General features: G+C 45.8%; 1 protein-coding gene across 1 annotated transcript in view; it reads left to right on the top strand.

The window, feature by feature from the left end:
- Window positions 1-23,897, top strand: part of ITGA9 (integrin subunit alpha 9) — a 303,581-nt gene that overhangs the window by 155,290 nt on the left and 124,394 nt on the right. Inside the window, exons 16-17 of the mRNA XM_019727631.3 lie at window positions 3,217-3,366; window positions 16,567-16,643. Coding sequence (XP_019583190.3) covers window positions 3,217-3,366; window positions 16,567-16,643 — 227 coding nt within the window. The remainder of the gene's footprint in view (window positions 1-3,216; window positions 3,367-16,566; window positions 16,644-23,897) is intronic.

The raw sequence follows: 23,897 nt of genomic DNA, 5'->3' as shown, positions 1-23,897 counted from the left end.
TGCCTTTTGGTCTTTCGGAATAAGTGTTTGTTCAACTTCAGAAGCTTCAGTTTGTAGTGGTGATTTTTTTTTTTTTTTAAGCAGTAAAATTTCAGCAATTACAGTCTGTGCCAAAACCCTAAGCCTCCTTCTCTACCCTCAGGAGTTCCTCCATTTAATTGCAATGCTGCACTTCCAAAAATGAAAAGGAAACCACTAAATGTTGCTGCTACTTTTCCTTTGTAGCTCAGATGGAACAAGCACAATGTGGGACGAGGGGCCATCCTTTGGGGGTGTTGGCTCATTTCTAATTGCTGCCCCCTCCTCTGCCTCCACCCATGGCTCAGTGTGGTTTGGATCCCCTCTGCCCAGAGCAACTAGGACATGGAATAAGTTGTTTTGCAAATTTCTTAGTTAAGACAGGTTCATGCAATCAGTGCCAGAGCACAGCATCTGCACCCCTATACGTCAAAATCCACAAAATCCAGAACTCATCCCAAATGAGCGATGCCATGCCTAAGATTTTCCTGCATGACGATCATGGCCTGAATAGCTGCACATTGAGAAACAGCCCTTGCTTCAAATCCTTATTTCTTAGTTGTCATTTATTGACATTCATACTTGTCTGACCCCCCTTCTGTATCCTCTTAAGTGAACAGCTGACTTTTAGGGTGATGTCAGAACCTAAAGCAGTTGGGATAATTTTTAAATAGTATTTTATGGACTTTCAGGAAAGTCATTTTGCTTTAGGTTCTAAGAGTCTGGTTCCACCACTTTAGGATGGAGTACAGTTTATTTGAGCTCCTGAACCTCAGTTACCTCACCTATAAAATGGGAGCAATAATCTACCAGCTCAGGTGTTATGTGGATTAAGTGGGATAACGCCTTGGCCCAGCGTCTTGAATACATTTGGTAGTCAGGAAGCGTTAGGTTACTTCTGTTTCCCCCATCCCCATATTCGACTTCTCCCCCAAGAGTAACATCATAACTGACTTATTTCAACATGAAGGATTAAATGCAAACACTTAAAATAGTCAACCTTGAAGAAACACTAAAAGCATTTATTCATAAAAACATGAAGATTGTACTCATTCATTATTCTCCACACCCCTGACAATCTTTAAATTCTGCTTAGCAGAGTCAGCAGGCAGAGTGGGTCTGGATCCCAGGTGTGTGTTTTGCTCCAAGAAAGGGCTGGATATTAAAGATGTGTTGCTCAAATCTGAAGTTCAAGAGAATTTTCTGAAAGCAGCTCATCCAAAGCCTCCCTCATTACTCCCTTGGACAGGTCCTGTATTGTATTTGTGCTGAATGATTGAATCTATTCCCAGCTGAATGCTTTTCCGAACACAGATATACATCATCTGCTGGTCACCCCGGAGTCATCTGGACCCCTTTGCCCTGTCCTCCACACCCCCCAGTTTAGCAGCCACAGGCGCGGCCACCTCTGTCCCCCCCACCCCCCGCCACGCCACCCTCACTTGGGCCCCATCTCCTCTCCTGGGCTCCAAGTGTGTTCTACTCAACAGCCCGGGGAGCTTTGAAGAAATAAAGGGTCCCATGACCCAATAAACTTGGGACCATCCTACTTTTTCTCAGAGACAATTGCAGTAAAAACAGAAACGAGAAATAAAACAGAATAAAAACCTTTTAACTTTGTTTAACCTGGTATCTCCCCAACTTATTTGATCACTGACCCTTTTATTTACCTCCCCCCTGGGGAACTGAGGTTCACAGAACCCATCTTGGAGGATGCTACTACAGTTCATGGGCTGCCTGCCACCCATTTGCTTGTCAGAGCAGCTTTGAGTCCAAAAGTTGGCCGGTAAGGGCATCCGTAGTCACATGCTCTGTGCCATTAAAAAGGGGCTCTGTGTACCCACATGGAACCATCTCCAGGATGTATGCTAAGTCAGGAAAGCAAAGGGTAGTGTGTGATGAGCTACCCATTGCCTGCATATGCTTAGACTGGGCGAATTCCCCAAGGCAGGCCTGTCTACCCCTGCAGAGGAGCGCTGGGTGTCGGGGAGCGATAGAAACAAACTCTTCACTGTGTGCCTCTTGGGAACTTCAGGACTTTCTCTTGTCTTGAACACAGCACTGATCTGCTCCAAACTCCACCAGCCTTCACGCAGATTGGTTCTGCTCATGGCCCTGTGGTTGGCCTCTGCCAGCCCACCCAGCTTCTCTCATGACCTGACTGGGCTCTCCTGTGTCCTGCTCCCTCCCTCCCATCTTTCCTGTGACAGAGGCAGAGCAGGGGGAACTTGGCTCATTGGTGGCACTTCTCAGACTTACGTGGTTCTACTTAGAAGCTCACCTCCCACAGAGCAGGCAGGCCCCACCTGTGGAACTACCTACTCTTGAGCCCTCCTCAAACTCTAACTTGTGAGCCTGGGGGTCCAGAGTCCCCAAGAGACAGTGACATCTTGTGCAGAAAGGCCAAGATCTCCAGGGATGAACAAATGGGCTTCAAAATCGGCCTGTGCCCTGGGGAACTTAGCGGTGCACCTTTATTTTCCTTGTAGTACACAATGGAGGCAAATAAGCCCTAGCTTGGGCATGGTGCTCATGTCTCTAGGACACTTAGCAGAGGTCCTGGCATCTCTTAGGTGTTCACTGTAGGCTTTCTTCCCCTGTCTTCCTCTGCGTTCCTGTTGTGGCTCTCAACCTCTCGTCCCCATGGGTCGTAAAGTCCTTGGGTTCCAAAGGAAAGAGCACAAGGCCAGAAGTCAGACTTTTATCCCAGATCTAGGGATGACGAGTTCTGGGAAAGACGCCGGGCCCCTCAGTGTCCTCAGGTCTCTTTTTCTCACACAAAATACATATTTATCTCAATGCAGAAGAGCTTTGATCATCAAAACAGCACGAATGCAAAGGGTTAGCACTGCAGGGAGAGCGCAGATGCGCTCCTGCCCGCCAACGAGCTCATAAGAATATTTGGAGGATGAGTAAGGTAATGTCTTCCATATGCTAAAAGAGAAGATGATTTAGCACCGTGCAAGGTAGAGAAGAGAAGCCCCCACTCATTAACAGCTTGACCTTGGACAAGACTTTAATTGTTCTCGGCCTCAGTTACCTCATTGAAAATAGGAAAGTAACAAAATCCTACCTCACAAGGGTGGTTGTGAGGCTCATATGAGACGATGCCTGTGGAAGGCCTTTGTCAACTATGAAATGCACCGCGAATGTCAGCTGGTATCAGCAGTTCATGCGCATGTTTGTTTATCGTTTCAGCGGCGAGTGCAGGACGTCATCAGTCCCATCGTGTTTGAAGCCGCCTACAGCCTGGGTGAGCACGTGACTGGCGAGGAGCAGCGGGAACTGCCGGCTCTGACACCAGTGCTCCGCTGGAAAAAGGGACAAAAGATTGCGCAAAAGAATCAGGTCAGAACTGTGAAGCTCCCAACTGGGACCCCAGGGAGCTGGGACATGTGGCAGAAGTCATGGCCCTGGCTGCCTGGGGGGCCGAGGCCAACGCACACCCCCTCTCAGGGCCTCCCTTCCCTGATCTGCAGATGATGAAATTTATGATTTTGGGTGCTGCTTCTAACAGCCACGTGATTTAAACACATGGAGGTTATTCTCAAGCAATTAGGAAATGATCCCTTTGAGGTCATGAACCGACCATTTGGCCCCTGAACTTGCTCCCTGTACCCAGACAGGGTCCAGAGCTTAGATCCGCACATAGTAGGTGCTCAGTCAATGATTTATTGGTGGGGGAGTGAGTGGGGTGGAGAAACAAGAACCTCGTCTTGCTAGAATTGGTGGTTCAATTAAAAATGCCCAACCCAAATGGGTCTGAAAGCCCGGGCACTGTGAGTGCAAGTGGGCCACCCACCCTGTCCCATACTCATCAGATCCCACGATGTGCTGTTGTGTGGAGGAGCTTTGGGGTGGGGCGGGGTGCAGGCTGGACAAGGCCACATGAGGCCAGAGTGAGCCTGTGAGCTAATTCTGTGCAGCCACACTGGCCTGGCTGCCCTGAGCCATCTGTGAGAAGAGCAGTGCCGACTACTATGCAGAAAATATGCAAGGAATCCGGGATCCCAGGTCTGTTTTAAATCTTTGTTTAACACTCAAGACCACCACAGATCCAGGACCCTGGGGAAGATCAGGCAAACCTGGTTGGGGGCGACCCCAGACTCCTGTGCAGGGTGGGGCAAAGCTGTGGAGCCACCCACCGGCCCTGCCCTCCGTGGTTTTTCTGACAGCTCTGAGTTTATGGGAAACCTAGCAGATCAGGGAGCCATGCCTTGCAGATAAGAGTTGTAAACACAACCCCAGAGAGGTGCTTGGGGTTGGAGAAGCCCATCCAGATGTTCAATTAAGTGGTGAAATTGTCAAGGCTTTCTTGTTTTCTCCCAAAGTCTAGCCCTTGTGATCCTGGGTCAGGTTTCCCTGAAGCAAAGCCTGAGACATTGTTTTGGGAGCCCCTGGTCTCATGAGTCTGTGCTCTTGGGAGAAACGTGTAAGGAAAAGAGGAAACGGGCTGAAGTCTAGCCTTGGCATGAGGCAGGGAACTCTGGAGCATAAAATACACCAAAGAGTTGTCCTCTGCTTGAGGTAAGGGGGCTGGCCTTTTGCACCCTGTACTAGCCGGTCATTGGCTGGCTGTGGGGTGTGGAAGGGGAGTGTAACTCTCCTTAAAGGAGACTCCCTTCAGTGGAGGACAGGAGAAGACTGCACATGTGAGCCATTAGCTGCCTGCGTTCTCATCAGCGGGGGATGGGGTAGCAGTCATGAAGGGAGCTGGGCAGGGCTAACAGTGCCCGCCACCCATATGCACACAACCTGTTGGCAACACTTCCTTTCTGTCTGTTTCTTTTGAATTCAAACGAACTTTCTTTCAAAACACAAGTGCCCTGGAGGGTGGCCAGTATGTCCTGCTGGTCATGGATTTGAGGGGAGACACCAGGAGGGCAGTGGGTATCTCAGTGGGTGAGGCAGAGTGGAGGGGATGGTGCGAAGGGGCAAGGCCAAGAAGAGAGGAAGAGAAGATGAAGACGCAGGGCAGGAAGCTTCGTGACTGCTACCTTGACTGAGAAGTACCACTTAGCGTCATCTCCTGACAGTGGAGTGGGGTTAAGAGGTCAGTCTGGGGACTCGGTAAATCAGAGTACAGTGATAATTTCTAGAGAACTAGTCCCCTAGTGCTGTATTCCTCTCTCGCTCTCTAAGGTGGAATCTTGCTGGCCTGATAAACTTGTATGACAGGAGTGGCCCAAACTCCGGGTACTCAGGGGAATGATTTCAGGGTATGTTGTGCTTGTTACATCTCTCAAATGACCCAGTGAGGTAGTCCCTACTCTATTCAGCATCTTGCTGCCCTGGGCACACCTTCCACAGTGAACCCAGCTCCCATTTCTGCAGATCCATCCGTGGCACAGAGTGGGCGTTGGTTAGTGAAGAGCATCTTGGAGCCTGTACTGACATTCTTGGATTCCAGTATCCTGATCAAAGCTGACATGCAGGACGAATCAGTATGAAAATGCTGTTCTTGGTCACTTGTGGTTCAAGGTGGTCAGCCAAACATAAATATTTATGTCCGTGCTTTCTGGGACCCCATTCGAAATGAGTAAATCAGAACAGGAAGGTAAATACTGTGGGAGGGGAAGGGGCATCAGCCAGTGAGGAAGTCTGGTAATTTTCTGGAGTGAGTAGAGAAGATGGAAGAGTGTTGGTGGGTGAAACTTGCATGGTACATAGAGAGGTTGAGTGCCTCTCTGCCCCTGGACACAGAGAGGCTGCAGACGTGGCTGGAGCAGCAGTCACACGGGGTGCAAAAGTGAGAAATGGGCTGGGAGGGGGTGTTAAGTAATGGTTGTTATGTAGAAGAGTTGACTTCCCCCCACCCCTGACCCGCACACCCCTACATGCTTCAGGCATGCTGAATAGCAAGCAACCAGGCATTTCTCCTCCAAAGAACTGAATAAACTGCTTGGGAGATAGAGTGGGTAGAACGTTCCCGAGGGGAGAGCCTTACTTCTGGCCTTTCTCCAAATGCAAGAGCCAGCTTCCGCTCCCACCATCCCCCAAACACTCCCGCAGATTTTCCAATTAGCCCTCTATCTTAGTCTTAAATATGAATGAACAACCAAGGAAACCTGAGATTGGGGCGAGGGGCGGGGGTTGGAAATGTGGTCATGAAAAAAAAATAAGTAAACCTGCAGAATAACTGACTTAGAAGGAAGTAAACTATTCAGGGAATAGAAGAGATGATAAAAATTTAAACACCAACTTAAACTCTATGTAATAAACACAAGGAAATTAAAGAATATAGCCTGTCTTTTATAAAAGTGGAATTTTATTTCTTTTTAAAGGGAAGAACCAGAGAACAAAGAAAGGGTTTTTGAAAATTAATAATATGGTTGCAGAGACAAAAATTTAATAGGAGAATTAGAAGATACTGGTAAGAAATCTCCCAGTAAGTAGAAAAGAGAGCTAAAGGATCAATCTCCAAGGTCCTATATCCAAATAATAGGACTATCAGGAAAAGGGAACAGAGAAAATGAAGAAGAAATTAGAAGAGAGATAATGGAATAAAATGTCCCCAAATTAAAGAGTTTTGTTTTTGTGTGTGTGTGTGTGTTTTAAGGAGAGCGCAGCTCTCAGTGGCCCATGCAAGGATCGAACTGACAAACCTTGGTGTTATTAGCACCACGCTCTAACCAACTGAGCTAACCAGCCACCCCAAGAGATTTTTTTTTCAATTTAAAGGGCCCACCAACTTAGAAACCCAAAATATCCTAGATACATCATTTTGAAATGTCACTGCTCCTGAGACTTCAGGAGAATTCTAAATGCTTCCAGAACTGGAAGAATAGGATGGTGATATTGGGGAATATATGGCATCTTACAACAGAATTAGGGTCCTACTATGTAGTCCATTAAACCCCTTTTTAGCAAGATTGGAAGCTAGCTAGTATGTAGTGAAATAAGGGCTTCAAAGCTCAGAAAGAAAGTGATTTTGAAACTAGAATTTTATACTTAGCCTAACAGTCAAGTATGAAGTCGAAAAAATTTTTCAGACAAGGCAAGGACCTAGAAATTTTACTTCCCTAGTGATCCCTCCAAGGAAATTACCTGAGATAATGCTCCAACAAAACAAGGGTGACAGCTAGAAGGAGTAAGATGTGGGATGCAAGAAACTGTGGAACTAACTCCCAAAATTCTTAACAACAAGAAATCCCTGAATGACATCTGTGCAGCAAGTCTAAAAAATAGTTGATCTATTTAGAACAGAGGATCAATGAACTTCAAGAAGAATGAAGCCAGCAATAGACAGACAAGAAAGTAGCAAATATTCAGGATATGGTGTAGATGGACTATATTTCTTCTGTAGATAAGAAAAAAACAAAAACAAAGACAATCAAAAATCCCAGAAAAATAGAAATATGATCAATATGTTATAGTTCAAATATAAAACAAATTAAAATGTGGGATTTTAAGCAAGAAGAAGAGTGTAAGGAAGAGAAGGACCTTGAGACTAGAAATATTTTGCCTTAAGTAAAAGTTGAGTCTTCTGGGAGTTTAACTTTGAACCTGTAGAGGAGGATGTGTAATCCTGACACTCTGGTTCTACTGTGAACAATAACCAGGCAGCCATAATTACATCAGCACTATTGGTTTTCAGTATTTATAATGAAGCTCAAATCAGGGTTACGATTATCGTATAAGGTGTCAACGTCATTAAACTTGAGTGTGTAGAGGTACAAATGGAACTGCAGAAGCTCTCTCAGTATCTTAATTTTTTAAACGGGTAAGCCAAGAGATACTGTAAAACTTGATGAAACAAGAAATAGCTATAGGTTACTTAAAACTGCAGAGGTCACCACGAGAGCAGTGCCTCTGTAAGTTTGGTTGCTGGATCGGTGGCTTCAGCCTCCCTTGGGATCTTGTGAGAAATGAAAATTCTCGGGCCTCACTTCAGAATCACCGAATCAGACTTTGATGGGGTGGGTCCCAGCAATCTGCTCTAACAAACGGACCTGGTGATTCTGACGCAGCTCACACTGGAGAATCGCTGCAGTAGAGGAGCTGAGTAATGATTTTGCCTGTTAAAATTAGGAACAGAGGGAGGCATTATGTGAGATACATTCTTGTCTATAGTGGCAGGAATGCAGTAAGATAATGTCTAAATCTGATAAATCAAGAAGTGGTAGTGTAGGCATGTTTTCTAGAGATTTAGAAATAATCATCAAAGGAAATATAAATAGACATGGGTAATAGCGGTCGCCCCTGGAGAGCAGGACTTAGTGAAGGGAGTGGCAAGTGAAGTGGTCATTACTTTTTTAAACCATCTGATTATTGAGTTGAAATTAAAATGATAGAGAAAAGATATTGTCCTTGGATTGGTAAAATTATCCAGGAGCCTGAGAAAAATTCTGGGAGAGTGATCCTTGCTTATTCTCCTTTTCCTGATATTTAAAAAAAAAAAAAAAAAAAAAGATAATTAAATTATCTTCCTCCATGTGTCTTCCAGATGTTGGCTCAGTTTGAGGGGAAGAAAGATTCTGAGAGCTAGGCTCACTCCAGGAAGCAGAGCTGATTTTTAACCTGCGTGTATGTGCAAATGACAGCTCCACAAAGAGCATCTAACCTCTTTCACAGGAAGGAATGAACTCATTGGAGCTCTTTAAGTCATGTTGCCAGAAAACATTAGGATTTAAATGTCTTAGTCTCTTCAACTAAAAGGTACATTTGTACGCAGGGTTAGGTAATGGAGTGGATGTAATCCGGCTGTCTTGTAGAGTCAGGGTCTGCCCCGTTGATGGTCTAGTTCAAGGGGAATAGCTGACCATCCCCCCACTACACTGTATTCCCTGACTTTCTAATTCTTTCATGACACCTATCAGTTTGTTATTGTTTCATCTAATTGCTTTTCTGTCTCCCTCACTAGAATGGAAGCCTAGTGAGGGCAGGGATCTATTTTTTCTTACTTGATGTTGATCCCCAGTGCCTAGCACAATGCCTGCCCCATGGTGGATGCCCAGTAAATCTATCTCAGTTGAAGGAACCTCCTGAAAGAATACAAGGCTACGTCATCCCACAAAAGTTGAACATCATATCAGAATTTCTTCACTGGCAGATTCAGCAAAGCTGTTTAATGAAAAGAAATGTGCTTTATGAGCTCTCTGGGAATTCTTCCCAGGCAGGAGAATATGGCACAGAGTTTAGGGGGACTTTCCTAGACCCCAGTACACTTGTGCAAGTCTGAATCTCCTTTTTGAAAAACAAAATGGAGGAAATATGGCTGGTGAAAGAAAGACATTGGCTATGTTGAGAGTACTCACTTTGTTGTCTTTCAAGTGAAAGGTGAGCTATTTTACTCGACTATTAATTTTAAACTATGTTGAAGCCATACACCATGGGCGTCCATTGTGCTGGAAATTGTCACCCTCTGTTCCTCCCCCGCCCAGACCCCTCATTGCCTGCTGGGGTGTGGGCATCTAGCCCCGTGCCTGTGAAAACCCACTGTTCAGCCTGGACATGAGGTAATACTTTCCCAGCTAAAGTGCCCAGCCAGCTTAAAATGCCATTATTTACAGCTCTAAGGTTTATTTTTATTATCACTGGTAAAGTCTGGATGGAAAGCTGAGGACTTTGGAGGGTGGAAGAGGAGAGAACGGAGTAACTCCAGACAGCAGAACCAGACAGGTTTCAGAGACCATCCAATCTGGGGGTGGTGCAGATTCTACACCTGGGTTCAGGGGAGGAAGAGGAGGGGTGTTAGAGGAAGAAGTTTCCACCCCCTATCCCGATTTCAACCAGATTACCTTTTACAGCCATCAGCTTCTGGGTAATCTTCGAGAAAGGGCACCACAGTGAAGCACCTGTGAAGACCATCTAGTTTGAAGTACATGTGAGGGAAACAGTAGTTCAACCTTCTCGCTGACCACAGAAGTCTGGCTATGTCTCTGTCTCAGGCTTCCCCTCCAAGGTTAACCCCAAAAGCAGAGGAGAGAGGACTCCCACCTCTCCAAGGCTGGGCTATACCCTGTAGTGACCTGTTGAATTTGCCAGTTTCTTCTTTAGTGTTATGTTTAATCTTAGCAATTTATGGAGAACGTATGTTCTGGTCCCCCAAAACTCTTTTTAGAGGAAAATAGTGGCTCCCCCCACCAAATCTTCAAGCCCATTGGGTTTTCTTCTGCATTGTCCTGCCTTATTTAAAACCTTGCCTGCAAGCAGTGTGTGTGTATGTGTGTGTGTGTGTGTAAATGAACAAGGGCCTGTGCCCAGTGGACAGTCTCTGGCTGGGGAAGAAACATTAGCCCCTCCCTTGCTATCTTCTGAGACAGTTGAATCAAAGGCAAGGCACTGCTGCTTGAAGTTATACCTGGGGCCCCATTTAGGCGATGTTCTTGCAGATACTAGGTGGGGAGAAGTCTCCCTGGCATCCTCCCCAGTTTTAGGGCCATCTTTCTCGCTCCTCATTGTCTGGCTACATCTGGCTCAGCAGCTTTTAGAAACACAGATAACACATTTTTCTTTTTCTCTGGCAGCACCAGCCCATTTATTTGAACTTGTTGGTTCTGTGCTCTGCCTCTTGTGACTACTTAACAGCAACTTTTTAAACATAAATGAAATATAGAACACAAAAGATTCCAGGGTGAAAATTTCCAGGGTTGGAGGCAGAAGGTCCCTCAAGAGAGTTTATGGCTGATTTTTAAAGTTGGAGGTTGTAAAGGGAGATGAAATGTGTGGCCTGTAGAAGGCCACCCAGTCCCAGGCAGTCCTGCAAGGGGCACTGGGTGCGTCCAGAGGCCAGTGTGCTTCCAGGTGGGCCCAGGGCTCGCTGAGCAGCTCAGCCTCCCACTCAGTTCTCCCTGGGGTTGAAGTGAATCACGAGAGTGATGCCTTTAGACCGAGGGGACTATTCTACCAACCACAGAGCCATGGAGTAAACCAAAGGATGCCCAAAGATGGAAGAACTCATTATTTCCGGTTTTTCCATAGGGGCATGGATCAAAATTGGTACAGTGTTAGTGTTTAGAGGGAGACCAACAAGACTGTTTTATTTTTCTCTCTCTCTCATGATTTCGAAATCTGAAAGGACAATTTGTACAGACCCTGAGATAGAGGAAATGTCTCAGCTTTCAGTTTCACAAAGTATTTGTGTTTTATTTATTCTTATAGACATGATATTCTTTCGAAACCAATTGTGTCTGTGTCATCTGATTTTAAATACCAGGCAATGAGACTTTTCCTTTCTTCATCTGGGTACAGGGCTGAATAGAGCAAAAATTCCTGTGACTACCCTGAGCTCTTAGAATGTGCCACCTTAAGGACAATGTTGGATTCTGGGAGAAGAGCCCATTGAAACAAAATTGGGAGGGAGAAACCTCTTACCCTCAGATCATGGCAATTACACCCCAAAAAAATGTTAACACTCTGCTAGGCACTGGGGGTGCAGACATGAATTACACATATCTGGGCCCCTGGGAACTTACGTGTGACTGTGGGAGGAACAACAGTTCAGAAATGTTCCTCCTGTTGTCCAGGCAGAGACTCTCTGCAAAGTCAAATGGACCGTCAGGAAATGTCTCACTCATTGTAGCTTAAAAATAGCCTCCATGTTTGGTTCCTTTGGGGTGGGATTCAAAGAGCATTTATTCCCACCAATCAATTGTCCTATTTTCTCAGGCCTCAGTATGGGACTTGGTTTCCATAGCAACCCTATAAACAGTGTCTAACCTGTGTCAATGATTATATGTATTTTAAAGCTAATATCACCAAGTCCAAGAAACTGACCCTCCTCTGAACATGAATAGGCTAAGAATCCTACTTCCTATTAGGTCAGAAGGGAAGATTTTTTTCAGTGCAGATTTGGGTCTGACAGATGAGGACCTCAGCACCTGTATGACTTCCTCTCTGAAGTCAGCCTTGGCCAAGGCAGCCATTGAGGTGCCAATCCGGAATCACACATCCCCTAGGCTGCCCTGGCCTTGGATCACAGCACCGTGAGAAACGCACAGCCAGCACCAGCCTCTGTGCTCTGGCTCACAATGAAATGCAACTTGGGCAGGATTCACTGTATTTTTTTCTTTTTTTTTTTCTGGTCTGAAGGGAATCAGGAAACTGATAACCAAATATTCTAGAATAGGAGTCGGCAAACTCCAGCCTGCAGGCCAAATCCAGCCTGCTGCCTGTTTTTGTAAATAAAGTTTTATTGAGACACAGCCACACCCTTTCTTGACATGTTGTCTATGGCTGCTTTCCCTCTACATCAGCAGATTGAGTCGGTGCAGCAGAGATGATATGGCCCACAAAGTCAAAAACATTTACTATCTGGCCCTTTCCAGAAAAAGTCTGCTAACCCTGTTCCAAAAGAAGTAGAATAAGTATTTGGGGGGAAAGCCGGAAAAAGGATTTTAAAAAGAAAACTGTATTCTCCAGGGAAACCTGAGGTGAAGACCTGGGTGAGGAAGGAACCAGCATGGAAATATAGTCCGTGAGGCGAAGGAGGCCGCTGGGTGTCCAGTCGCAACTCTGAAGTCTGAGGCAGGACAGTGTTGTCTCCCAGGAAAAAGGATTTAGCCTCCTATAACCACAGAGGAATAAGAAATGATGGCATCTTAGATCTGTTTCTATTTTCCAGAAAGGCTTCTTCTAGATAAAAATAATTGATGAGGGCTTTGCCAACCAGCAGGTGGAGGCTGGAGGGAGGTAGGAGAGACTGCTTCCAACCTGAGCTAGGATTTGTCTCAGGCAGTCGCGCTTGTGTTTGCCCAGAGGAGCTGTTCAGAGGCTCAGGTGGGAGCTGTTGGGGTTGTTGTGAGAGGAATATCAGGAGTTTGGCCCACTGGCTTCACAGAGAACCTGTATTCTTGGTACTTTGTATAAGAGTAGTTTTTACTTGCTCCTGGAAACGCTGTGTTGTCAGTTAGCACTCTGAGGCTTTAGTCTGCCCACGCTTCTGCGCCAGGAGTTGCTTTTCAGTTCCTTAGGAAAGAAAATGGTCATCTGCCCAGAGAGACAAATCCAGGTCCAGAGCACAGGGACTGAGTGTTAACTTCAGCCTCCCAGTCATGACACTCTCGATTCCCTGGTGGCGTGATGTTTTACCTATAAGACAACTGCATTCCTGGCCTGGGGAGGGTCTTGCCTAAGCCAGGGCTTTGCCAGGCTTGGAACGTACAGTCCTTTTTTTGTTTGTACCATTGCCCAAGTAAGGGAAAGCCATTAAGTTGCGAGTATTCCAACAATGTATTGCTGCATAACAAACCCCCCAAACTTGGTGGCTGAAAATAACAACAGTCATTTAATCTGTTCATAAATTTGAAATTGGCGGAGCTTCATCAAGAGAGCTCGTCTCTGCTCCACTAGTGTCAGCTGGGCAGCTCAGTGGGGCTGGAGGACTCATTTCCATGATGGCATCGCTCATGTGGCTGCAGGTTCTGCTGGCTGTCAGCATTTCTCCACCTGAACCTCTCCATGGGAAGCCTGGGCTTCCTTGGAGCCTTGTGGCTCCGTTCCAAGAGCAAAGGCCCCAGGAGGATTTGGAGGAACTTCTCTTACTTTTTATGAGCTAGCTTCAGAAGTCACTTCTACTATAGCCACAAATCCACCCAGATTTGGAGGTGGAGTGGGGTGGTGGCGAGCATGGACTCTACCTCTCTATGGGAGGAGTGTCACAGTCACATTGTAAAGAATGAGAGACATTGTGCATTGATGTTTGAAAAGTGCAGTTGTCTACACAGAGGTAAATTCGTGTTGACTCTGCCTCCATGGTCATCTTACTTCACCGTCACTTAGGGAAGCCTCACGCTATTCACGTGTGTGTACCGTAGTTGTCACTCACGTTTGCTGGTATGCACAGTGACGCCCAGTGCTAAAACAAAAACAGTGCACTAGCTGTGAGCTCTCACCCCCGGCTCAGTGCCAATTTGGATGAACAAGACAATCGCTGAGGCTGTTATTTTCATTTTATAACTGTGGACATTGAATCCTAGGCTAATTTCTAAGCTGGTGCTTTATCTTCTCAGTATAGTTTGTGCTTCATTGTAGCTGGTCAGTGTAAGCACTCACATAACACGTGTGTGTACGTGAGTATACATATATGTGTGTATGTACACATAAACCCGTGTGTGTGTGCATGTGCGTGCGTGTGCATACATCAATATATATGGCAGACTCAGTGCTTGCCTTTGTTGGATGGACATTCAGCGGCACTGGAGGATGTAATAGCTGGAGAAGCCAGTTTCAGGGACAGAAAATAGAGCGCAGAGCCCAAGGGAAATAGACCAAGGACAGCGAGCTTTTACAAAGCAATCGGTTCCTTATCAGGAGGCTCTGCACTCGCATATAGCTCAGAGATAAGAGCTTTGGTTGGGGCTACAGCTTTGGTGTTACTGAGCAGCATTTTAGCGTTGGCCCAATGGAGGCATCTATCATTGGCTTCCCATTTCAGTGGTCACCCCAGCCATCAGAGCCCTGTGAGTTCTTCCAGGGTTGACTGAGCAGCTTCTAGATGGCCAGGCTCTGAGGTAAATAGGACCAATACAGCCTCCATCCTTATGGAGCATCATCGTAGCAGGGGAAACAAACAGGAATGTGTAATGATAAAATTCATTAGTTACAACCTAGAGGAGGACTAGAGGGGAAAAGCACATGGAAGTACAAGAGGGGCCCGAGCTTGTCAGGTCATGGTTTTAATTTGTTCGTTGAAGGAAGAGACGATATGTAAGTGCACTAGGTAGAGGAATTTGGGATTAACTTGTGGGGAGGCCCTGAGGTGGGATGTTATAAGGCCAGTGCGAGGGGTGGTTGGCACCAGAGAGCCAGAGTAACCGAGGTGATGAGGGCAGGGACCAGATCTTGCCAGATTGTACGCCACAGATGGATTTAGGTCACACCCTCGTCCTCAGTTCTCATCTGCTTCCCACCCCACCCCAAAAGTGGGGAAGTCAGACTGTCTCTCTTGCTTGTGAAATGGGAAAAACACATGTAAGGAGGAGCCTGTCACCGGCAATCAAGCTGAGTTTTGTGGTGCCTGAAGCTTCTATGATTTGGGAGGCAAGATGATCTTGAAGAAAAAAAAAAGTAAAGTTATGAATACAAAGTTAGGTGCAAGGCCTCGGTAGGGGCAAGTCAGTAGGGACCTTCAGCTTAAGTTTCATTAGCTTGGTGGTAAAGCCACTACTGGTGTTTTTACCTCATTCCTAACCTCAAAAAGCCTCCTCCTCTGAGAGATTCACGTGGTCCTCACATCCACATCCTCCTGTTTTCTCCTTGGCAAATACAACACAAGTGTCTTATATTGAAATCTCCTGGAAATTTGGCGCTCTCCCCCCCCACCAGTGGTGTCCAAAAGAACACGGGAATTTCCTCTTTTTGCCCAAGACTTCCATGAGTTTTTTTCCCCCACATTCAAGGCAAGGGAATGTTGGCTGGGACACTTTATTCTTTTGGAAATGTGACACAGGAATATGAATTTCCATAGGAAAAATTACTCCGTCTGGTCAGGTCTAGACTGTCCGTTGGCCGGCACGTTTGCTGGAGTCCACATTGGCAGGGTGAAAAGCTGTCTGTGCGGGCAGAACAAATCACCTGGAACTGCGTTTGGGGGCGGAGGTGGGGCTTGCAAACATGAGCAGGGACGAGGAAGAAGTTGAATAGTGAATGATACAACTCAAAAATGGCAACAGCTCTTCTCTCTTAAATCCCAACGAAACCATCAAAGCCATCTTATAATAGTGAGTGAGTCTCTAATAATCTGGAGCTCGGGAGTCTGCTGTCCGTAGATTGGAGACATCAAAGAAGTTGAGACCAGGCTGAGGGGGTCATGGCAAGCCGGCCATGTACTATAACGAGAAGAAAACTGGAACTCCTTCCAAAACACTGCTTCTGATTCCCCAGCCAATCTCCGCAGATAGGCCCCGCTCAGGCACACTCCACAGGCCCTCTGGAAAGATCTCGGCTTTGGCACACCGAGCTTTAGGTCCCAGTACTGGGTGAGGCTTTGGCTGTCAAGACCCAATCTTGGTTACAAAAAGGACGCTGTGTCGCTGCTGGCTGCCCTACCAGATCACAGGAAAGGACTCCCTCGGCCCTGTCCTGGTGGCCTCAGCCTAATAGTCTAATTGCCTTTGATTTTTGCCTTTGGAACTAAAAATTATAATATGATCTTATTGCTCGGGCAGACCCATCTCAGTTATAGATTTGCTGCCTCCCCAGGCCAGCGAACAGAGGGAAATGACCAGACTATAATCTTAGAATTCTTTACTTAACTGGATTATTATTCACTCTATCTGAGGCCATTAAAGATATTCTCAGACAAAGGTGGAAAGGACACCTACCATGTACCCTTCTTGAAAAAAACTATTTGAAGTAGCACCTGAGCAGACTGAGAAATGAACCCGGTAAGGAATGCACTCTGCAGGCACGACCACCGTTGATTTAGATTTCCCTGAAGCCTGAGAAGGACCCCTCCCCATGCTGGGGAGCTGGCTTCTTGGGAGGAGAGGGCTTCAGGGGCTTGTGGGAAGAATTCCCTCTCACGTGGAAGAAAGGAGTTGGCTGTTAATTTACTCATTTGCCATTGAATCCTATTCTGACCTTCTTGTCCTTTCTCCCTCACAGACTGTTTTCGAAAGGAATTGCCGTTCCGAGGACTGTGCCGCTGACCTTCAGCTTCAAGGTCAACTGCTGCTGTCCAGGTGAGTCAGTGCTCCTTTCAGAGGACACTGTTCTGGAAAGCTCCAGGCCCAAAGCCTGAATATAGAGATTTCCCCACCGAAAAGGGAAGAGAGTTGGTGGGTTACAATGATATTTTGTGGTTAAAAAAAATATATATATTATACATTAATTTTACCAACAGTTATTATTTGGGGGGGCAGTTTAGTTTTTGTTTTGTTTACAATCCCACATATCCTACAATTTAGCCTATCTTTCTAATTTCTGTGAGTATTTGTGTTTGTGTGTGTGGGGGGGGAGTACTTTATGTTTACTCACTGTATGAAGTTGAACCCTATGAAGTTGCCAATATTTAACTGTTTGTGACAATTTATATGATTGAACTGATCGTTATATAAAGGTTCTTTTTCTTTGTTTCCACACTTAACAAGAGTGTCTGCTTTAACAGCAAGTGGTGGTTCTGTGGTAGGAGGGGTGGAGGAGGGGGAAGGCCGTCCTGGTCCAAGTGAGCAGACAGTCTCTATTGTGTCAGGGTTTCCTCCCACAGTCTGTGAATCTCCCAGGTGAAAGGGGAACCGCACAGAGGCCTCCTGTTTCCTCTTTGCCAACCTTTCATTTCAGACTTCTTTTACGATGAAGGTGCTGGCCCTGAATCATTGAGCCGCATTTCAGAGAATGCTTTCCTTTCAAGACAATTCCTTCTGAAAGACCGTTTTAGCCTGGAGGCCAGGAAGCCCCTCCATATGATTTATTACCATTTCTCAAAAACAGTCTTCCGTTTTGATAGTTATTCCCTAACAGGCCATAATCTGTCCCTTATTTGTAACCGTGGAAGTCAAGTTTGGGTGGAATGAAAGAAATAGCCCCCCATGAACCAGTGACCCCACTTGGACACTCTTCCTTCTGATGATAAATTATTATTCATCAAAGGAAAGTAATACTCAGATTCTTTTACTCTTCTGTTTTGCGTTTATTGGAGGAAAGGTGATATAATACACACACAGACAACACACAGACACGCGCGCGTGCGCGCACACACACACACACACACACACACACACTCTCCTCCAAACCACTTAAATATTAACTAGCATTACTTTTACTTGAAGAGTAGTAGATTAAAGTAGCCCACGTTTTGCCAAGCTTAGACAATTACTTCAAACTGATGAAATGGATATTGGAATTTTTTAACATTAGTAGGAAGGACCTCCTGGGATTATAAAAGAAAGCAACTCTAAAGAAAGTTCGTAAATGATCAGGTAATTACTTTTGGTTTCAAATAGGTCTTCCAAAAAAGTGTTTTAGGGAAAAAGTAACGTGATACAAAAATCTATGGATTTGTTTTATCTTGAGGCAGACTGTAAATGTTGGAAATTTATATTGGATTATAGCTAGTTTCATGTGGCAGGTAAATGTTCACTTGCCCCAGGGTTAAATATTAGGTTAGGGAAGTGCTGATGTTCTTGCTGCCCAGTAATGGAGGGTCAAATGCATCTCTATTGAATTGTTCTTGTCACCTATTAAAATGTAAAACCCAAGGCTCCTGATCGGTCAGACACCTTGTGCCTAAAGCTGCCTCCACTGACCCAATCTGGCCTCTCAAGTGTGTTGGTCAGAACCAGATCTGCTCTGGTAGCCCAGTAATCGATCATCTGAGAACAGCTGGTGTGGTGGCCTGGGCCCAGAACCCCACATGTATCAACTAGCTATAGCAAAAAAAAAAAACAAAACAAAAAAAAAAACCACAAACAAACCAAAAAAAAAAAAAATGCTGTATAACAAACCACCTCAAAACTCAGTGGTTTAACACAGCAATCATTCATTCCCGTGGTCTGCAGGTCAGCTGAGAGCTGACTGGTCCAGGCTAGATTCAGCTGGATCCTGGCTGACTTGCTCATGCATCTGGGGGTTGGTTGATAGCCAGACTTGGGTGACCCTATTGAGCTCTGCTTTGTGTGTCTGTCATTGTCTTGCTGGAACCAGTGCTCTCCTGGGCATATCCTTCCCCTGGCATGGCAATGGTACAAGAGGACAAGGAGAAACATGCAGTAAGTCTTGAGGCCTGGGCTCAGAACTGGTGCACTCTTACTTCAGCTTTGTTCTATTGGTCACAAGACGTCCCATGGCCAAACCATCTACCCCAAAGTCAAGGGACAGGAAAATATTCTCTGACCCATTAGTGAGAGGAACTGAAAAGGCACACAGCCAATGACACAAGTATGGGAGGGGTAGAAAAATTGGGACCAACCATGCTATCTATTCTACCACATAAAGAACAAGGTAGCTCTCTCTTTCCTGATACCTGATTGTTTTCAGGGCTATTTCAGCCTTTCTTGCAATTCCGTCTTCCTAGAACTCAGACATGAGACCTAGAGACGAGGTGAGGAGATTTTCTCAGTCTCAGAGGCAGTGTCCTTGGACCAAAGCTTTGAACCTCTCCTTTGGATGAGTTATTTCCAAGGAGGCCCCTTGGTCTCTCAAAATAGCCTTTTGTCTGGATCACCCATTAAACCTTCATATGCTCTTGGGCCCATAGCTGTCCCCAAAGGAGCCACCAGAGAAATGTTACTTGATAATTGGATAAGTAGATGTATAAAACCAAACCTGTGGTTTTCATGATATTGGATTCCCCAGACCTTCGACTAGAGCCAGGCACAGAGTAGAGGAAGGCACCATCAGTAAATTACTAGTGGAAACTAAGGTCTGTGTTTGGTTGGCAAAGAATGTGTACAATGTGGGTGGGGGGGCGCAACTGGGTGATGGTGGCAACACCTGCTCAGTGCTTTAAAGAGGTGATGCGTCATTACAGGGCCATGGAGCAGCTTCCAAGAAGAGGAATTAAGGGGTAAGAGGAGGATCCAGGCATTCTGGGCAGAGGGAAAAAGTGAGTAGAGCAGTGGAGGTGTAGAGAGCAGGATTCCCTTGAAGATCTGCAGGATCTGGGGTGAAGGAGGTGGTCAGGAGAACATAGAGATGAGAGAGACAGAGAGAGAGAGGAGAGAGAGAGAGAGAGAGAGAGAGAGAGAGACAGAGAGAGAGAGAGAGAGAGAGAGAGAGAGAGAGAGAGAGAGAGAGAGAGAGAGAATGAGAGAATGGTACGGGTCATTTGGTCTTCTGTTCCATTCAGTGAAAGTCTGTTTCAGCTGGAGTTGTGAGTCAGCTACTCTCTCCATCCATCTCTGTTCCTACACCGTGGCTCAGGGCCATGAGCAGATACCCTTTGTCTTGCTGCAGGAGCACCCTTGGCAGGGCTGGACTCAGGAGAGATGTTCTGTTGACCTCCCCCATCGTGCCTCTCCAGAGTTTTCAGGAGGGCCATTTGGATGCAGTTTTTGCCTTCGTGCTGTCTTTAGAACCTAGCTGTCATTGTAGCCGTAACTCACTGTAGTGAAAAGTTGAAGCAAAAGGGTAACAGAGGAAGATCCCTCCAGGGGCTGGGTAGACTGCAGTACAATGTGTTGCGGCTGGAAGCAGCCAAGTTCCCACCAGACTGAGGAGCCTGTCTTGAGAAGACAGAAGGAAAGACATCTGGGAGTGATTGGGTCACCCAGAGTAGCCAGGGATCACGCCAGGGAACGCGCTCTGTGATAGGACTCATGGATGTTTTCATTTTTCTCTCCAGAGAGCATGGATTCTGGCAGGCCTATTGTCTCTTAAAACAGTCAACTCTTCAATTAAAAGTCCATAGTCATTAATGGTCTTGAGCCTAGTTCCAAAATACGCCATTTCCAAAAATATCTAGGAACAGGGATGAAGCTGTTTCAATGGTTTCTATTAAACAGGACTGCAAATTCCATTTGTAAAATGATGCAACTATGTTTTGTTTTGTCTGCCTGAATGCTCACAGTACCTAAGAATACATCACATGTGATTAGGATAAAGAAAAAGAAATATAGACTATGGCAGTTGAGCGAAAAAAAATTTTGGGTTTGATGCATCCCGTAGGAGAGCAGTGGAACATTTCAGTGCCTTCTGGCTAGCCAACTCCAATAATGGAAGAACTCTTTAAGTGAGGTGAAAAGACACAGTAGAATATTTATGAAGTTAGAAGAACCATCTAGTGGCCCATATAATGGTCCTATGGTTATAGCCTTACTAATGCTATTATCGTGGTCGGGGTGGGGAGTGGGTGGTCAAGTGATTTTCCCAAAATCCTTGGCTGGGAGGCGGTAGCTCCATCCATGAAAAGACCAGCCTTCGAGAGAAGGATCCCTGCCCCCAGAGAGATATTTAGAGTATGAAACAAATTATTCTCCTTCTCAAAAGTGGCAAAGCAGCCAGAATCATTAAATGCACAACATAGGGCAGAAGTAAAGTTGTCTTGTTTTAGGAAGGGGCAGAGACCCTGCTCATTGAGCATCTTCATGCACTAGGTACCTGTGGGGTCCTTAGTATACAGAAACGCCCTGTCGTGTTTTACCAGCTGTCCAACCTTGGGCAAGCTTCTTAACACCTCTGTGCCTCTGTTTCCTCATCTGTAAAATAGGAGAACTAAGAGCAACGCCTTATCAAGTTATTTTTGAGTATTTAATGAGTTAAAACATATTTAAGTTTAAGTGCTTCCAGAAGTGCTTGGTATATGGTGAGCCCTCAGTAAATGAGAACTAGCATTGTCATTTCATTTAATCCTCTCAACGACACTGAGAAGTAAATAATTACACTCATTTTAGTGGGGAGGATACAGAGGCTCAGGGAGATCAGATTACTTGCTCAAGGCCTTGTGGTCACTGGGGGGAAATCAAAGCTGGAAATGTCCGGATGCTACATCCTGCTGTCTTCCTGTACATGGGCCTCAGTTGCTGTTAGGATCTAATATCAGCTGTGTCTGGGCCAGAAGTACCAAGGCTGGGAACCTTGAGGGAAAAGTCCTCCTATGTGTGAAAAGCCCCAGTGTAGAAAGGAGGTGGATGGGTTAAAAAAAATCCGTTATCAAAGATGGCTCACGTGTGCTCCCTCATGTGCGGTCTGGCCTGTGAGGTCCTGCTCAACAGCTTTTCTCTCTGGAGATGCTAGCTGCCTATCCTGCTGGGTCAATGGCAGTCCCTGAGTTGAGTCATTACATTCTTAGTCCACATAGGTTGGATTTTTCTCTCCTTGGAGGGTCCTAGATTTGACTGTGAGCTCGTGGGGCTAGCGTATCAAGAGTTTCCTGAAATGTAACATCATCGTCATCATCATTATCATTATCATTATTATTATTATTATGGAAGGTGAATGGGAGCTGATCAGATGCCTGGAAAACTTTTGCCCTTGACAGAATATTAGCCGTGTGATTTATTTATTTTTTTTTCCCTTCACTTTCTGCCCCAGATCTGGAAAAAAAAATGCAAAGGAAGTTTATTGTTGGTTTTTATAGTTGCTGTTTCTGGAATCTCTGAAAATGGGAATTTTTTTTTTCTGTGGTATATTCTTGAAAGAAAGGTAAAATGCTCCAATGACTAGAACTCTGAATGTGAGACGAAGGACTGCTCATCCTTATCTCTCAGAATAAGTGTTTGCTCTGATAAGGGTTCCCTAATAGAAGGCAGCAGGTGTCTCTCTCAGATTTTAGGAACACACGTGGGTGGCCTTCTTGGGGATTACCTAGGCAGAGGGTGTGACTTAGGCGTGTGGAAGGGGATCAGCAGCGTAAGGCAAGCAAAGAGAAGCTGCACACTGGAAGAGGTATTGAAAGGGGCAATACCCTTCCAGAGCACTTAGCTTCTACTCACCTGACAAGAAGTGGCACCATGCTAATATATTCATTTTTCTGACCAATGCTGATAGAGTGCTTTCTATGGATGTACCCGACTTGGTGGAAACACATAGGGACAAACTGTTGTATCATGATGTTCTTGGTCTAGAAAGGGAAACATATGAAAACAGTAATTAGAATTCACTACAATCCTTATCATAATGGAAATCTGAAGGAATTCCCTGGAAGCGTAAGGGAAGAAGCACTCCACCCTGTCTGAGGTTGAGTTCTCCCAGACCATGAGGTAAGGATTTGAGTGTGAATAATGTACATAAGGAGTGCAGAGAACAAAGGTAGGGGAGTAAAGAAGTGTACAGGGAAGGCTGCCAGTAAGAGTGCACTGTAATGTTAGTGTATCAGCTACTTATTGCTGCGTAACAAATCACCCCCAAACTTCATGCCTCAGGACAACCGCCATTTATGTAGCTCCTAATTCTGTGGATCAGCTGTTTAGCCTGGACTCAGCTGTTCAGATCTTCTGGGTCCCTGGGCTCCCTCCTGGGTCTGCAGCCAAACTCAGGTTGGTTAGTTGCCTCTGTTGGTGATAATTGGCTCGTTGTTGGCTGGGGTTCCTCCTTCCTCTACTGTCTTCCACGTGGTCTCTCATCCTCTAGCCCAGGCTTATGCTGATAGTGCAACAGGGGTCCAAACACTGGAACAGCAGTACACAAGTCCTTGTGATAGTTTCACAACTGGTGTATTGTCACTTTTACCACATTCTTGGGCCAAAGCAAAGTCACAGGGCCAATTGGATTCAAGGGATGGGGAAATAAACTCTTACTTCCTGATGGGAGGAGCTGCAATGTCATGTGACCACGAATGTGACTAGAGAGAGGCTATCAATGAGCCCATCAGACCCAGCTACCACAGTGGATTACTGCAACTCCATCCTATAGGAAAACACTGGAATGATGGAAAACACACACCTCAAAATTATTGCATCTGAGGGATGAAGGGACCAGTGTGTTTGTATACCAACTACTGAATGAGGGATGTGTCCACAGCACATCCCAGGCAGAGGATAAGACCTCTGACCCCTCCATTATCCTGGGAGGGACCTGGGTGGAGCTCGGCCACACAGCTGTGTTTCTTTGGAGCCCTGGCTCCATTTCAGCCCAGGAATGAGCACAGATGGTGACTGTGAAGCCGAGACATCCCTTCCATTGTCCTACAAAGTAACTCAGGCAGGATAGAAATAAGCCCAGCTCACAGGTTCTTCATGGTTGGTGGTTTTCATGTATGAGTATGTACTTGGAGCCATGGCATTTCAGGTGCAGAACAGGAAGCTGATAGAGAGGGATTTGAGTCACTTATCTGAGGTCATAAAGGAAGTTAAATAGTGGTGACAGGAAAATCACCTGCTGAAAGGTTCCCAAGTCCAAGTCCAGTGTTCTAGCCATTAGACCCATGGTCTCTGTCTTTAAATAGCTGTGGTAGTTTGGGGAACCTGGCCTGTCTCTCGTTCCCACTGTGACATGCTGCTATCTAGGTGGAAATGACTTTAGGAAATTCCTTTTTATCTCAGGGAGGATCTGCTTTGTAG

Source organism: Rhinolophus sinicus, chromosome 5, assembly GCF_057876585.1.
Source record: "Rhinolophus sinicus isolate RSI-liver-muscle chromosome 5, RSI-T2T, whole genome shotgun sequence".
In the NCBI taxonomy this organism is placed as follows: Eukaryota; Metazoa; Chordata; class Mammalia; order Chiroptera; family Rhinolophidae; genus Rhinolophus; species Rhinolophus sinicus.
The sequence above is the reverse complement of the archived record's forward strand: the minus strand, read 5'-3'. Positions and strand labels throughout refer to the sequence as shown.